Source organism: Trachurus trachurus (genome assembly GCF_905171665.1).
Source record: "Trachurus trachurus genome assembly, chromosome: 7".
Lineage (NCBI taxonomy): Eukaryota > Metazoa > Chordata > Actinopteri > Carangiformes > Carangidae > Trachurus > Trachurus trachurus.
Window position 1 is genome coordinate 21370668 of NC_139901.1, and position 17690 is coordinate 21388357.

The window sequence follows — 17690 nt, forward strand, 5'->3', positions numbered from 1 at the left end:
GTCAACAAGAAACAATCTCATTTTCATCTCTTTGGAAATATTGAAAATTTGGTGTTTTTTTGGAACCAAGGATATTGCTGAAGACCTAGGACCACATGGGTTTTGTTTAGACACAGAACATCTTTTAAGTCTACCCAGAAGAACTCTTTTTTTTCTCTTTCTTCTTCTTTTGTGATCTTCTTGGAAAGAGATGGCGATGACAATCAAGAAACTAGCCGAGGAACTAGAAGAGATCAAAAACCCACTCAACTTTATGTCTGAGGAGATCAGCAAAGTGGTGAAACAGCAAGTCAACCTCATGGGCCTACCTTGTTGATAATGTTTGTAGCTATTTGGTCATGTGACTGAATAAAGAATCTCATCATCATCGGTTAAGACAAAGGGCTCTAGTTTCTTAGACCAGGCGCAGGCGAGGTGCAGCGCAGGTCTTGGTGACGTGTGCGCACGGGCTGCGCTTCACCTTGCGCCGAGAGTAGACCAAGTTGGAGCTGGCGAGCTTTCAGTGCACCTTCGGCGCCGCCTTTTGGCACGAAATTGTCACTGCGCCAAGCTGAATCTGTCGACACCTCCCCCTGCTGTGCCGCCACACCCATCTCGGCACACCTCCGTCTACTAAACTGCCAAACTGACCGTGCGCCGTGTTGCGCTGCACGAAACTTGCACTGTGCCACCCTGCGCCACCTTGGGCCGCGCCACAAAACTAGAGCCCAAAGAGTCACACCCTCAGACACACGCAGCTCTCCTCTCTTCTTCCTCCAACCTGGCTTCCCTGGTGTCTGCCCTGAGGTCAGCTCATATTTTGTAACACTTACCCACGTGAGACTGGCAGCCAATCAAAAATGAGACCTGACAACTTGTGACCATGGCATGAAGACATGACACATTTTATAATGCTGGTGATATACACTGTATTCCATCAAATGTACAGTCAATAACCAACAATATATATAAATATATTGTACCTATCAAGGGAAACTGCTACATTTATTGTTACGGGAAATTTTAGACACCAGATTTCAACTACATGGCAACTGTTTGCCATGACAATCTCTCCCTGGTCACTTGTCTATCTGTCTTTTGGTAGTGGCATTACGTAGTCATAGCTATGGTGTTATTTGTAGTGAAGTTAATCTCATAAATACAGTATTAAGCTTTGAGTGTAGCACAGTTGTCTTTACAGCCTCAGAAGGAACACAAATCTCTTGTATGATGTCGCCTCCTGCACCAGTTCCTGTTAAGACTTGAATGCTGGGCATCAAAGTAGGAAATACACCCCAGTCTCACTCCTGGCTTTTATGCCACTGTTGAGGAGGGACGTCTGAGTTTGGATTATTTAAACTTTCAGATCCAAGCACTTCTCGTCAAGCTCACATCGAGCAGGAAAAGCAGTTTGTACATTACACATGTTGAAAAAATTATCTGTGTAACCGTATACAAGAATCTGTATGATCATGTGTGTCACTCAGTTACAGCCCATGTTTATGGAATCTGATGTTTACCAGTCACATATGTGTGGGTGTCCATGAACAGTTTGGATTGTAGCTCAGCTTTGTTTCACCTCATGACATTTATCACATCTGCCTCATCCAGCACTTTCATTTATCAGGATACCTTGTGTTTTTTGTTTTTTTTACTTACACATCACCCCAACCAAGGTCCTTTAAAAATATATGAATTCCCTCATCCCGATCAGACTGTGCTGAGGTTGGCCTGCCCTGTCTGTGCGACAGGTGTACCATGTCACTGAAAGCAGGGACTATTCATTTTTTTCTCTCCCCAGCTCATCTCACTGGCCCCTGGTGGCTCAGCCCGAAGGACACTCTCAGCCTTCCAGTGGGAGCAGTCATTCTTCACTCACCACTGTGATGAACGATGCAGTTAGACTGAGGCAGCTTGCTTTGTGCGGTGCGAGTCTGTATGTGTGTGTTGTCATTGCACTGTCTGCTGGAATAATAGCCGAATCTGAATGTCTCTGAGGATAAAAGGGATGAATCTGTCAAGTGCTCTGTCTCATTTGGTATACTTCCTCTGGAATACTTCCATGTAGTGTGCTGTGTTTACCGCGTGCTTAGTGTAGTGCCGGAATTTCCGCAGTCTCAAATCAAAGGCAGCTGTTGCACAGTCACCAGAAATGATATTCACCCTATTTGTCTGTGATTTTTGCTTCACCTGCCAACATATCTTACTGTTTATTTGCTCACCTGACTTTAAAATGAACCTGCTCTTGCTATTTCTAGCATTTCTAGCAGCTGCCTGTTTCACATGCGGTGGAAAATACACTGCCATCGGGGCCGGCGACACATCCCTTAGCTCTTACACCAGACTATTGTGAATAATTATCCTTACATCCAATTAACCCAGTAACCCGTCATCTGAAGTTGGAATTGCCAGTTGTAATCATCATTTGCACAGGTTTGGCTGTGTCCCCTCTGCTTCTGTTATATAGCCAAGATGGCGACCAGTGACAGTGAAAAGTGTCCAGCTTTTTGTACTCAACTTTTTGTCCAGTATGATGACGTCATCCAGGCACTCATAGGGCACTCAACGTTGCCATATTCGTCAGTGTGAATGCATTTATGCACTCCACATAGCAAGTATGAAGTGATGAGACAGCACTAAAGGGTTCACCTCCAGGTCAAGTTCAGAGTCAAGTGCATTCTCGTTGCTGTAGTGACTACAGTAATTATGTTGTTAAAATGCCTCCAGCGTTAGTGTGTGAATTGAGTCTTTTGTTTAAAGTTTTTTTTATGGTTGTAGATTTGATAAAAGATTATTGGATCTGATCCTCTCCTTAGTTGTTTCAGGGAGGATACATCCCATCCATCATAGTTCTGTGTGTTGTGTCTAGACTCTGGCTCTTTTCTCCCCGTGAAGTAAAGGTCGTTGCTGGGAACGATGACCCCAAAATCTATTTCCTCCAGCTATGATTTTCTCCTTGACTGCTTCACGGTGATGGAAGCAGTTTGCTGTTTTTACGGATGGGTAGAAATGTGGTGGTGGTCCCTATTTTTTCCCTTCTTCTTTGTGTCACATTTTGTAACCCCCCCCCCCCCCCCCTCTCTCTCTCTCTCTCTCTTTCTCTCTCTCTCTGTCTTACTGTTGTCCTGATTCCCTTCCTCCCCCCATTTCTGTCCCCCTGCAGAGATAACAGTATATCCCCTCCTGCATATGCACATTAGCATCATAATGGCAGCATTACCATCGTAGGAAATGGCATCACATTTGGTTTAACTGAGATCGTTTTTTGTTTTGTTTTGTTGTTAGATTTACATACCACTTACCCATTCACAAACCCATGCTGGTTTGAGCTCACTTGTACATCACTGCAGGGAATTCTTCAGCTATTACTCATATATGTATCCAGGTTTCTGCCTGCTTCATCAAGCAAATATCTGCCACCTACCGCACTGTATTCCAGATACAAAGGTACAAAGGTAAGTAAAATTGGAATCAAGCCATGGAGAGGATTATAAAGCCAAGCTGATATTGGATGTGACATTGTGACTGCAATGTGAAGCAGATCTGGAGACATGGAGACTCTACAGTACATCTGATCAATGTTTTCACGCAGCGTAATAAATGAGGAGACTGAATCCTGTCACACCCCATTTTTGGCAAGCAAAAGTTAAAACAGTTCATCGTCTCTTTTCTCTTCCTCTCCCATTCTCTGTTAAACAGGCTACTTCACTCAGATTTCCACACTGGCTGATGTGCAAGAGAACGTGATGGAGTATCTTCATGTCCTGAGTCGTCCCAAGGTGATCGACCGCGAGCATGACACGGTGTGGACTGAGGCCTACATCGATAGCACTGTGAGTTTACAAGGCTAACTCTCACATGCTGCTAGACTCAAGCTCTCATAGTTCTCTCCACACACACACACACACACACACACACACACACACACACACACACACACACACACACACACACACGGTTGTGTACTTAATGGGTCCAAAATATTGGATTGAGAGACTTAGATGAGAAAACTTGATCCACCGTGCACTTTGCTTCATTGTGTGTTCGAACAAATACTTTAGTGTTTTCAGAATGAATTGTATAATCCAAAGGAAAATAGTAGTGATGAATGCAAGTGGAGGGCTGGCTGTGTGTTTTGCCTTTTTATGTCTCAGACTGTGACTGTGTGAAAGCGTGTGTATGTGCAGCAGATGGAGCTATTAAGTCAATGAGTCTCCTGTGTGTGTTTGGGAGTTGTGTAGCGTGAGAAGAACATTGGTGAGTTAGTCTCCGATCTCTCAACCTTGTATCATCCCGCACACAGACACACACATGAAATACACTTGGTTGCCTGTTTCTTTGGCACGCCAAGCTAAAACTAATGCAACTACTCAGTGAAACTTTATTAGAGGGAGGTGATGATTTCATTTTATGATTGTTTTTATTTTTCAGGATTACTCTTCTGGTGATATATTATACTGACAGGTGTTTCTGTAATCTACCCTCATTGATATAAACCAAACAATAAAAACCCATTCAGTGTAATGCAACAGCACCACAAACTGCGACCTCTGAGTCATACAATTGAATGAACTCTCTAAAACAGAAAACCTTATAATCATTATGAAAGTAGGATTTATGGCAGTGCTGTTGTAGTAAACTACCACCATTACCACTAGTTGTGGTGAGGAGTATCTAATAAACTGGCAACTCGGTGCAATGGTCATGGAAAATGAGGCACATACTTTATATAATCACATGCATAGCTACAGGAAATCCCCTATACATGCATTACCACAGCTAAAATACTCAAGAGGATAGTACCCAACCTATACAAATCTCTGTAATATATATAATCTACACATAATATACCGCAGTTTTCATGGACTCACAGAGCTCCTCTTTTTGTCCGAGTTATTGTGTTTGGTCAAAGAGAGTGAGAAGCGGCCGTTTGTCCTCAGCTGTTTCTAAATAGATTAAGAGACAGAGAGCTTCAAAAATGTAAGGAGACAAAGGTAAGTGCCCTCTAGCAGAAATACCCACAGGCTATCAGCACTACAGTGCATGAAAGTGAACGCTTTCTCTCTGCAGTCCTCTTCATATCCCTCATGTTTTTACCTTTTATCTGTCTTTCTCTGCCTTATTTTGTCCTCATTATCCCCCATCCGTTTATCACAGCCAAAGTACGTGCACTCGACTCTGACTCAACAGCAACAGCTTAAGTGTTGCGTCCTCTGCTGTGAGGCTGATAGCCATAAAGCTCTCCTCTCTTGACACTGCAGCCACTGTTTTTAAAGTTGCAGTCAAAGTCAATGTCAGTGGATTTAGCGCACCCACTGGTGCTGGAGCTCCATTCAGTGGAAACTAGACTGGAAGGCTTTCTGACACTTATCCACAAACATATTGACCCTTTCTCTCCCCCTCCCCTCCTCTTCCTCCTTCCCTCCTCCTCCTCCTCTCCCTCCTTAATCTGCTCTTTAGCTCCCTCAAGCGCAAAAGGTAAAAAAAATAAAATAAATAAAAACAACAAAACAAAAAAAAAACTGCTTTGAGGTCATCGCTGTATTGTGCTGTGTTGACGCCTGGTGTGTGTTCATGTGCATGTGCGTTCTGGTCTCTGATCTCTGTGAGATGAAGGCATAGTTTTGGTGAACTAACCACCATACTGACCCATGGCATTTTCTTGTGTTGTCTCTCTCGTATGTTGTCCGTCAGCCTCCCGATTCAAACCATGCATTGTGGTTGTCGTCGGTTCAGATAATTGCTCTCCCCTGCACGTCTGATCACGCACACACACGCACAAAGACATCTGTGCACACTCGCGCTCATTCATCACTGATGATTCTGTGTTGGCCGTGCTTTGCCAGTATCTCCCCGGCCTGGCAGTGTGATCGTGTGTGTAAATGTGAGGCTACATTTTGCTCCTTTGCTTGTGTGATTTTGGTGTGAAAACAAGATTGCCTGTGTTATTTGTTTTGGTAGAATTCTCCAGAAAAAGCTGTTTTGTCATCTTGTTGGTGAAAATCCAATAGTGTATAATGACTGGCGGGATGATCTGTTCTGATGCCTTTTTATCGTTTTTAGTGTTTTATTTTTCAGTGTTTTATAAATCATATGTGGGTTGAGATAAGCAGCTCTATAATCATAACAATGATGATGGTAGGGCAGAAGAGCCCCCCCTCCCCTTTTCCCCTATCAGCATAGAGCATAGAGCAGTCGCATCAGACAGCTGGCAGCCCATATGTCTGACATAGTACTGTTAGTGTGATAGACCCGAGCTGATTGACATCGAAGCAGCTCAGCGGAAAACAGGAATAGATATTGCATTGTTAGACATGATAATTGGGATTAGCTAGGAATCTGCAATGCTTCTTTGCATGTAATCACCCTAGCACAGCTCCGGCCTGGGCGCTGTGCAAAACACATGCGCAACAGTCGTCTGCAAGTGAAACACATGCCCCTGTGTGGGGATACTGTTCGATATGAAGTTAGCAAAACTCCTTGGATTGGCTCAGTCAGTGTTAGTAAAATTAGGAGCATCTGAGCATCTCTCCACACGTCCCCTTCATTCTGCCGTTTTTCCCTCTTTTCCTCATTCCTCATAGTGCAACATCCCTTCCCTGTAGCACATCTCCTCTTTCTTTCTTTGCTTCCTTCCTCTTTGCATCTCCCTCTCCATCTCTCCATTTCCCTCCACCTGTGCTCATCCCTCCACCCCCCCGATCCCCCACCCTCCCCTACCGCTCCCTCCTCTTCCTCCTCTTCCCCCTTCGTCTCACCAGGTTCATCCATCATTCTCTGGCTCATTTGGCTTTGTTTCCCACTCTGTCGGATGAACTGACACTAGAGCTCAGGGATGATGGGAGGAGGGAGGTGGAGCGGTGGGGTTGGGTTGGGGTGTTTGTGGGGAAGGGGAGGGGGGAATATTTCCGGACAAGTGTGAGGAAAGCTAGACACAGAGTGTAAGATGTATTTAAAGATAAGTGATACAGTATTAGTGGGTGGATAATAAAAAGGATGTAAAGAAACACGTGGGGTCAGGTGGTGGTTATTGCAGTGGAGATTAAAGAACAAGCACGAAGGAAGACACATTTGAGAGTTTTAGGTTACCTTAAGCTTTTCAAAATGTCTTTACAGATTAACATAAACTCCACTGTTTTGAACCAGAAGTTCTGATGTTGATTGAAGTAATTGAGAGGCGTCTTGGCAAATCCTGATGTAAAAACGTGTTGGAGGGGCTGTGCAAGCACTTACATCCCATGGGTTATGCTCAAATTTTTCCCCAAAAGAGCCTACGGGGTGCTGCAGCTCCATCACTTACACACACCAACATCATTAAGCTCGGTCTCCAAGGAAACAAGAGTCACCTCGTCCAACCGGCACACAATTTGTCACAGCAACTTAGATTAAGAGGTGACCTGTGAAGACTCCAAACACAGGGCAGGGGTGTGTATCCATGCCCTCTGAGGGGTGTTAGTGTGGTAGGTATTTGTGTCAGTGGGGAGTTAGTGCATTAGAGCCCAGTGAGTTCTTTTTCATCCTCTGACCCACAGCAGGGGAAAGGACTTACACACCTCATTTATTCTGACTGATAAAGATAAATCCACGGAGGCAGCAATGATGCAGATCTGGTCCAAATGTGTGCTGTGAGTTCCGACCTTGCACTAGAGGTCAGAGGGGGGATGTATGATAAGTCAAATTCTAGTAAAAGAGCACTCCCTTAGGGATTTGGGCCTTGGTCATGTTGGAGGACGTTCATGTAGGGTTCAAGGAAGTGCCTCTTTCCTCTCCTGGGTTTGGATAATGAAGCACAGGTTTGAAGGGCTTTCATCCCCTGGGTAGGGCAAGCGTGGATCATCTGTAGTGTGATGTTGGCTTTGAGTCCAACAGATGCAGTTCCTGGCCGTTTTTCTCCATGCAGCTCTTGTTATCTGCTTAATTACAGTATGTTGTTTGCCAGAGCAGCTGGGCAGGCTTGATTTACACCAAACGCATATATACCGAAAAATAAAACAACTCGGATTCAAGTACAGAGAGCACGCATTTGACGGTGACCGCTCCACAACAGTTCACAGAGATACACAATAAATGTCAGTCCATATGTTTACAGACAGGTGATATATGATCCAATAGACCTGAGCTTGGAAATAGATTTTGTATTTTTAGAACGAGGCTCCGGTCGTTTCTCCTGTCCTCTGATCGATCCCATTCTCTGGCAGCAAGGCTGTCCATTGTTACAGCAGCTGTACTTAGGTGTGCTTTGTTCTCTTTGATGTCCAATATTGGGTTCTCGATTGCTATTACCAGCTGTCTGAGCTCTGGTCACCAATTCCTCCTTTTCCCGTGTCTAAGGGAGACTGAATGGATGTTAGCAGCCTCCTGTCATTACCTATTATTACTTGTGGGAAAAGGGGTGAGGGCTGGAGGAAGTTGACTGCACAGGAGGCGTGTAATATTCATTTAAGATGATTGGTTAAATGGGTAGTTCCCTCAGAAAAGTACTACCCTGGAGTCTCATGATAGAATCAGAAAAAAATTATTGTTGCAAGCAGAAATAAATCATACATGACGCGATTTATGCTTTTTGACATTGTATCTAACTCTGACCATTGTGGATTTGGTTGTGGGATTCATATTGCAATTAAAGCACCAATTACTGTTACAATTGTTGTTACTTGAACACAAACTGCACGAGTGAGTGACATTTCAACACTTTTGACATTTAGGAGTGGACAAGGTCAGACCACTTTTTGCCGAGTACGAAGCCTTCCTCCGGTCTCCTCATAACAGTGTCAAGCTTTCATCTCTAATGGATATCATCGGCAGATACAGACAGCCGCCGGAAAGATAAATATCATAATTATTCCAGTAGTCTTTAGGGAAGGAAGATACCCAGATCCAAACTAGAAGCACTGCCTTTGGATAAGCTTATTCTGCACGAGATCAAAGGCAGGCTGTGATTGAATACATTTTAAGGCAAATAATAGACATGAATAAAACATGTCATGGAAGTTTTGTAGGTCCCTCAAGAAGATAATATGACTAGGTCTGCTGCAGAACCCCTATCAGGTTCGCTACTAAAGCAACGGGTGTTATGCAGTTTGAAATAATCACTCACTTAGTGTTACGAAGTAAGATCTTTCATATAATATGCATGATGCCACGCGGTGTTCTGTGCAGTTACATTTATTTTGCAACTATAACAACAATGTTTCATCATTAGCTTCCCTCTTTTCCCTCCATCTGTCTCTCTTCCTCCTTCTTACCCTCTCTCTGTCTTTCGCTGTTCGTATCTCATGACTCACTCAGATGGATGACGGTCAAGGTCCAGTTCTGATGACCACGGTGGCGATGCCAGTGTTCAGTACCAAGAACGAGACCGTAAGTTCACATAGCACGTCGTACATTTCCATGAACTTTGTGTTTCAGCCAATTATATTTCTCCAGCAAACTTGCGGCTTCATTTGAAAACTATGAAACTACTTCTTAAGTAACTCAAGAGAAATGAGGTTTGAGAGATTAGACACAAATTGTTAAATAATGTCTAATTACGTTTGTATCTGAGGGACACTAATTTCAGTTTGATTGGAGTGTGTAAATGAGGACACAGTAGAGCATCACTAATTGGATATATATTGTAAACTGACATTTCTCATATCATAAACAGTGGATCTGTAAGAGACTTGATTATGTAAGTAACCTTTCAAACGCAGCATTCAAGTATTTGTAATGTGTGTGCTTCCAGAGAAACCGTGGGATCCTTCTAGGGGTGGTTGGGACAGATGTGCCGGTCTCTGAGCTGCTCAAGGCCATCCCCGAATATAAGGTACCACTACCAACATCATTCATTTATTCCTGCAAGTTGCCATATGAAACACTGCTCCACATCATCACTCCTTTTTTTAATTCAGAACCAGACTTGGACTTTTTAAACACCTTATGAATGCTCTATTTACCTTGATGCAAACTAAAGCAAGTGAAAAGATTCATCTTTTTCTTTCTTTTTTTTGTTTAATAACTCATGACTATGTGTTGGGTCAGTACAGCTCCACAGTGCTGTAATTGAATGCCAAAACCAGTAGGAGATAAATCAGAGGTTTTGTTGAAGTTTTGACGCTGATTATTCACAGCTCATTCCTCATGTCCACTTATGACAAGAAAATTATACACATTATGTATACTAATGCATTCTGATAGTGTTGCGCGCCACACCCCCTGTGTTGATTCCTTTTACTTGTAGATATGAACCTTGGGTGGGTGTAAGGTTTTAAGCTTTGAAAGTATGTTATTTGTCCAGGCATGGCTGACTGAGACTGTCCTCATTGTATTGTGCAGTTTTGTGAGTTTCAGCACAGAAACAAAGATTGTCTCCATAAAAATGACAAAGAGCTTGATTAGCGGGGATTTGAAATGAGGTACAAATTTGTCATGCATCCATTAATGTGTGTATCTGTGTGTCTTTTTGTGTGTATCCTTCTAGCTGGGCATTCATGGCTACGCCTTTGCAATCACCAACAACGGCTACATCCTTACACACCCTGATCTACGGCCACTTGTGAGTATTAGCACCATTCAAATCCTCTGTAACCAGTTAACTGAGGATGAACCTTATTATCATAACAATCCCTTTTACTGCGCAGAGATTGAAGTTCAAATGTATTAATTTATTTTGTACAGACCACTGAGGAATACTAACTCTTGAGTTCATGTCAAGTCAATTACTGATTTCGTTGTCACATTGTGATGTCGATTGACATCGAAATTTAGTGTGTAGTTGCGTCGGTGCTCTATGTCTATGTGCTGTGCACCTTGGTGTGTACGTTGGCTATGTGGTGGTATGCAGATGAGGGGGATTGTGTTCCAGGCCTCCGCTGTGCCGTGAATAGACAGAGATACAGCCTCTGAATGGCTGTGATTAACTCCATTGTACTCACTCACTCCTCTCACAAGAGGATGAGGGGAGAAAGTGCAGGGAGGGAGGAAGGGAGAGAGGGAGATTGAGGAAAGCAAGGAACCTGCTTAATATGAGAATAGGTGCAGGGTGACAAAGCGGGATGCAACACGGGAGAGATACAGACAGATGAGGAGCGAACAGACGAGGAGGAGAAGAGAGAACAGACAGTGACACAGACAGACAGATGGTTTAATGGCGGTCTAATTAAAGACGCTAATGAACAGTGTTTAACAACTAATGAGAGGTGGGATGCTGTCCTCACTGACAGATGAATGGAGAGGGGGGTTCACGAGTACACATGTACAGCAGACACACACAGACAGACACATAAACTACACATCAATAAGCTCAAAGACCTGGCCTCTGTCACCTGTATTTAGAGAAGAGAGGAGATGAGATGAAAGGAGTGGAGAGGAGAGAAATGAACATCACAGATACATAAATCATCAAATCACAAGAAAAATCGATATCATTGATTGTGGGAATAGTTTGACAGTCTGATGTCTTTCTGTAGAGACAGGACATGATCTGCTCAGCTAAGTGTGGTCACCTGGTCACTTCATAGTGATGATAAGACTTCAGAACTTAGAGAGTAGTTGGTGTACTGTATAATATCACTCCGTGAAATCCAAAAATGGTCCTACATTACATTTCTGTTTTTATATAGATTAAGCAAATAAGATATAATGTGTTGATTAACGTTAATTAGATTTAGTGAAGCTATTTGGCGAATTTAATTTGTATTACTTTGACATATCCAAGCAAAGTTTCCTGTCTCTGTTCTCCGGTGTCCTGAAAATAAAATCTAATTTTGTAATCTATTTATTTGTAGCATTTATCTTCCAGATTCGTAAATGTTACTTTTTTGAAGGTTATAACTTTCTAGGCTGACAAACAATACACTGACTCCCACAATGCTGATCAACAAACTAAGATATTCACATTGTTCTGACACTTTTTGATGATTGTAACATATACAGTAATCCAGAAAATACCATAATATAATAGAATAATTCACTGTTAATAATACTAATAATAATGGATTGCAGTCTTCTTCTGTGGTTCATTTTCTTCATTGTCTCTATCTCTGTGGATGCATGTGTATTTACATGGACCTGTGTGTCAAGTATGGGGACGGAAAGAAGCGAAAGAAGCCAAACTACAGCAGTGTGGATCTGTCTGAGGTGGAATGGGAGGATAAGGACGACACGGTGAGACACTTTTAATAAATCTGATGTAACCGTCACCACACGATCACTTCAATTAAAAAAAAAAATGTGATGTTTAAAATTTGGTCTGTGATTTGTGTTGCTAGCTGAGAAATGCCATGGTCAACAGGAAGACAGGGACCTTCTCCATGGAGGTGAAGAAGAGTGTCGACAAAGGGGTGAGGAGCCCGGAATTCAGAAACACACACTAACAAGCACTTTTTGGATGGTCCCAAAGGGTGAGCCAGAGAAAATACTCAGCAGGGAGAATCCACTCCGCCAAGGGGTTGTTACACTTGGCACAGTTTTGTACAGGATTGACTGGGGGATTTTGTTTCTGATTTGGTTTGCTCTGCATGCATGGGTGTGTGTCTGTCTGTGTGTGAGCCCCTTATCTCCACCAAGCACATGTTGCTGAATACGGGAGAGACAGCAGCCCAGTGATTCTCTTTTACTGTTTGCCTGTCTGAGAGACAGAGGGAGAGGCATTCAGGTGTGTGTGTGTGTGCGTGTGGGTGTGTGTTTCTGTGTGTACTGTATGCACACTCTTAGCATTTTCAAAGCTTAGTCAGGAGAATTTACATTAGTCTGATTACTAGACATTCATTATGTAAATACATATATGAATACATATACACTCTTTCAAATCGACATGCACATGCATATTCAAGTCACAGGTTCAGTTAGACTGCTGTCCAAAAGCATGTTCTGTCTGCACCACTAGATGGAGCCAGAGTGCAGGGAATCCCATCAGATAACAGCCATCACACTGCCAACTGTTTACTGTAGCGTATAATAGAATTTATTAATCTCTTTCATTTCAGAAACGTGTATTGGTGTTGCATAATGATTACTACTACACAGACATCAAAGGGACTCCTTTCAGGTAAGCAAAATGGCATTTCTGTGAGCACTGAATTAGAGTGACTGAAGCTTCTGGGTTCCCAATTTTCTCTGCACAACAAAGAACCGGGAAGTTATCCAATTAAAAATGTTTTTTTTTTTTGTTGGTTTGTTTTTTGGTTCATTTTAGTCTCGGGGTAGCTCTCTCCAGAGGTCATGGGAAGTTTTTCTTCAGAGGGAATGTCACAGTGGAGGAAGGTAGGACATCTTCCTCTCTCCTTTTCTGTGTTGTTTACCTTCACCCTTCTTGTGTTTGTTATCATTTCTGTCTCCTTACACTCTGTATGTGAGACCCCAGCCCCCACCCTCCCCATCCTAATGCCACCCAGTGTTCAATCACATCCCCTCATTTTCCATCTGCAGGTAATATGGAAAGGAGTTGCACACACTTTAAAAAATAAATTCATACCTAAGCCTGTCCTTCTGGTATATATGATAACTCCTTCATCCCCGTCCTTCCATCTCCAGTTATGTGATAAACAAAACCACCACCACCACCTTGAAAACAATGCGGGAAAATGATTGGTGCAGTTCTTTTGAAGAATGTGATTGGGATAAAATGATTGACTAAACAAGTCTCTACAGACCTCAAAATAAGATTAATACCATTCGGAATTCTTCACTAATAGTTTTGTTTTTTTCTGATTGTTATTTAGCTTAGTCCATGTATTGTGGTCATGGCCACAGATCCAAGCCTTTATGGTTGGCATCTTAGAATAAGAAGATAAGAATGAGAAAGTGGAAAGCTGCAGAAGGCCAGTTGTCTCAGAAGCGGGTAAGGTGGTCGCTTTTGAAAAGATATTATATAGCCTGGTAAACGAGTTAGAGAAATGTACTGATAAATGGGGAACATCGACACTATTTTAATTTTTATTGTACAGGCCTCTCTTCTGTTAAATGCAAATGGGAGACTGTTGTGTTTTCATATTGTGTAATTACGTAAAGTCATAAAAAAAGAAACTATAATTTTAATACACAATGGTTAATGTTTTGTAGTAGTTAATTTTCTAGGGATAAGCTGCGGATAGCTGTGTGTTCAATTAGGACCGGCCCCGGCTGCAGTCACTGGCTTCTAATGGGTTAAAATGAAAAACTGGGTTTGTTAGTGGTTGGGAGTTGTGGAGCATAGAAAGCCCACAAGTGTTACTAATGCTACTTTTGTTCAACTTGGTTATTGTTTTACAAAGTTAGGTTTTTTCAGTCGATGGTTTAAAAAACGACTTAGGACAGAAGTGAGGAAAAGGACAGAATATTACTTAAGTGTCACAAGGAAAAGTATCAGCAGAGTATCAAACTTCATATAATAGGATTATTATAATTTATGGATGTACATGTAAGAGCAGATTTAATGGTGCACCAGGGAGTAAAACTAATTCTATAAACTTTATAATTTTTGGGAAGTTTAATATAAACACATTATGTGTCTTGTAAACTATACAAAGTAACATGATAGTATGGCTTTGAAACACTGTGAGTGTTGAGAGTCAATAGTGAAATATAATTTCCCTCAGAAGTTTAGCAGAGAAGTTATAAATGCCATAAAATGAAAATATGGAAATACAGTACAAGTACTTTAAAAGTCTACTTAAGAACTTCAATGTACTTACTTTCTCGCCACCACTCATAACTAATATATACATAACTAGGGATTATTTTTCATGTGGTTCTTGTTTCTCCCATTTTTCTCAGTCTCTCTGTCGCTCATACCCTCACACACACATTCAATAGTAATGTATTAATAATGAACTTGAAAGCCACAATTGGGCAGGAAGTTAAATATTTCTTTTGTGGCTCCTTACGTGCGTTGTACTTGTCCTTGTCTTGACAGTCAACATCTTGACTATGTTGGCCTGTATGTGTCTATTTTTATGTCCAGCCTCATGCATGTTAATATTCATGTAGCGGTGGTGTGTGAGTGTGTCTGTGTCTGTGTGTTTCTCTAAACATGTCCATCAAGCAGAGCCCTCTGAGCATGACTTGGCTCTTCCTGATCTAATCAGACCTGTCACATCCATTCAAAAAACACATTTTTCACCCCTGGTGTGTGTGTTTATGTGTGTGTGCATTTGAGGTGTAGATGCCTAGCCCTATTATTATGAGTTCATGGTGAGTGCTTTTGCTCATTTAGTTTGAGATATGTAGTTCTTATTGTGTTACAGGACTTCATGACTTGGAGCATCCTGATGTAGCGCTGGCAGACGAGTGGTAAGAGTATATCAACATTGTTGTATATTCTGTTCTGACAATACACCAATTGACATTGTGATTGGACTTCATCCTAAATATACTGCCCAATTATAAAATCAAACAAAGTTATAGTTTCTGTTGCAATACAACAGTTATACAACCGCTTAGGGATTTGTAGGACTTTGACTTGATGGTTTATGTCACTTGATGACTTGTGGTCACCAGGATTCGGAACCAACATCTAAACAAATTACAGTAAATGCTTTTCAAACTAATGCTTGTAAATGGGAAAACCATCTTAGTTTTACTTCACATTTTTTTCATTGTAGATGCCTTGCAATCTCGAAGGAACTGGGATATCTGATAGTGGATAAATAGTTATTGCAGTTTTAAGCAGATAATAAAAAAAAAAATCATCCTAAAAATCAGTTTTGAAAGGAAACTATCTGTGACTGTATGTTATATAACACAAAAAAAGTACCTGTATTGTCAAATCTTGTTATGTGACAGGACATACTGCAACACAGACGAGCACCCAGAGCATCGCTACCTGTCCCAGATAGAGGCGATCAAACTCTATCTCAGTGGCCACGAACCCCACCTTCAATGTTAGTTAAACTCTTCTACAGCCCTACTTCTTTAACTGATACACGGATATTAACTCTGTTGTATTTTGTGGTCACTGGTTTGCTTATGAACATGATGTGTGTTAAAATAAAGATTCCTTATTTTTGTTGTTTTTGTTTGCTGTTAGGTGACAAGGAGCTGATTCAAGAGGTTCTCTTTGACGCAGTTGTGACTGCCCCATTGGAGGCCTACTGGACCAGCCTTGTGCTAAACAAGTCTGAGTATGTCACTCTTCTTCTTCTTGTTATTAAAGAACTCAACTAATTTCTTTCTTTATTTTACAGAACAGCAAAAGTCTTCATCTCTTGTACAAGTTTTTTCTCTTTTGATGATGCTGGTGATTGACTGCTGATAACAAACACACATAATTGTGCACAGTTGCAGGTTATGTATTTTTCTTAACACACAGGAACTCTGACAAAGGAGTGGAGATAGCATACCTGGGCACAAGGACAGGCCTCTCCAGAATTAACCTGTTTGTGGTGCCTGACGAGCTCACAAATCAGTAAGTGTGATTACTTTATGTATATATAATTATAGTCTATACTCTATGTAATATGTATACATATTTAAGCTGCTCCCTTGCTGGTGCACATCCTATATTTTGTGTATGCATCATTCGTATCTTCACTTCTGCTTCCTGTCTGCTTCAAGAGACTTCCTGACTGCCGAAGACAAAGAGGGGGTGTTCAACGCCGATCACTTTCCTCTGTGGTACAAGAGAGCAGCAGAACAAGTTCCTGGCACCTTTGTCTACTCTCTACCTTTCAACACAGGTTAGTTGTACGTTTACATTTCTGAAAGATGATAAATCAATCCTCTTCACAAAATCATAAAATGTTCTTTATACAGTAGTTCTACACAGCAGCCATTGCTACTGTAGTTCAGTGTAAATCTCATGGGTGCTGTAAGATTACCAGCAAGTGAAGACACATTCTCACCTACTACAGTACAAGGTTTGTCAAGATACGTTTACAGATTGTCAAATACTCAGATGAAGTTATAAAGTCATTTATGTCACAAAGGACTTTTTAAATATCCTCTATCCCCTTTTTTTCCTCTTTTACCCATATTTGGTCGTTTTCTCTCGCCATGCATCCCTGCCTCCCCTTCCTCTCATATTAATTCTGGGCTGTGTTCTTGTGGAAAGGACTGATTGCTGTGGGTTGAAATAAGATACTTTAGGAAGAGGTTCAGCCCTTTCCATAGTGACTTAGCCAGAACACACAAATACACACTCACCAAAAGATACACATGCACACGCACACACAGGCACCTCTCGCATATTCAGTTTAACTATGTCTCTAAGAAATGGTTTCTCCTCCAGAGGGAGAATGTGTTCTCATCTGTCCTTAGCCTCAGGCTTTCCATTAGTGCCAGCTAATACAAGTGATCTGAGAGCCTCTTATTTACTCGGTGGACTTGCCTTGGATGCACTCTTCCTCTGAGGACTGTGGCAGTGAGCTGTAGCCATGAAATAGTACTCTGTGGTATTTATGTTCACTGTTTCTCTCTCCAATCACCCTGTGGTCAGTTCAGAACTAATATAAGAAATTATGATATGACTGTGATTTGAACTCTCTATGTGTGTATGTGTCTTGTGTTTGTGTGTGCTCATGTGTGTGGCTTAGGATCAGAAAACAAGAGTGTTGTATTGGCCAGCACTGCCATTCAGCTTCTGGATGAGAGGAAATCACCCATAGCTGCGGGTAAGTGGTAACTCAAGTGGCTCTTTCTCTCACACACTACTACACTTCTACATGGACAGAGGCTGTAATATTCTCTTCTTTACAATACTGTGGCTATGCTAGGCTTTGTTTTCCTGGACTGCAGTTGTCTACCCCAACTTCTTT

General features: G+C 41.8%; 1 protein-coding gene across 1 annotated transcript in view; it reads left to right on the forward strand.

The window, feature by feature from the left end:
- The window catches only part of cacna2d3a (calcium channel, voltage-dependent, alpha 2/delta subunit 3a), a gene marked incomplete at its 3' end in the record, with an annotated part of 113716 nt that overhangs the window by 67168 nt on the left and 28858 nt on the right, over nucleotides 1–17690 (forward strand). The window contains exons 12-26 of the mRNA XM_083974739.1: nucleotides 3679–3812; nucleotides 5440–5457; nucleotides 9268–9339; nucleotides 9704–9784; nucleotides 10439–10513; nucleotides 12040–12123; nucleotides 12228–12299; nucleotides 12945–13006; nucleotides 13154–13221; nucleotides 15183–15228; nucleotides 15721–15818; nucleotides 15965–16058; nucleotides 16247–16342; nucleotides 16492–16613; nucleotides 17469–17546. Of these exons, the coding sequence (XP_083830865.1) occupies nucleotides 3679–3812; nucleotides 5440–5457; nucleotides 9268–9339; nucleotides 9704–9784; nucleotides 10439–10513; nucleotides 12040–12123; nucleotides 12228–12299; nucleotides 12945–13006; nucleotides 13154–13221; nucleotides 15183–15228; nucleotides 15721–15818; nucleotides 15965–16058; nucleotides 16247–16342; nucleotides 16492–16613; nucleotides 17469–17546 (1200 nt within the window). The remainder of the gene's footprint in view (nucleotides 1–3678; nucleotides 3813–5439; nucleotides 5458–9267; nucleotides 9340–9703; nucleotides 9785–10438; nucleotides 10514–12039; nucleotides 12124–12227; nucleotides 12300–12944; nucleotides 13007–13153; nucleotides 13222–15182; nucleotides 15229–15720; nucleotides 15819–15964; nucleotides 16059–16246; nucleotides 16343–16491; nucleotides 16614–17468; nucleotides 17547–17690) is intronic.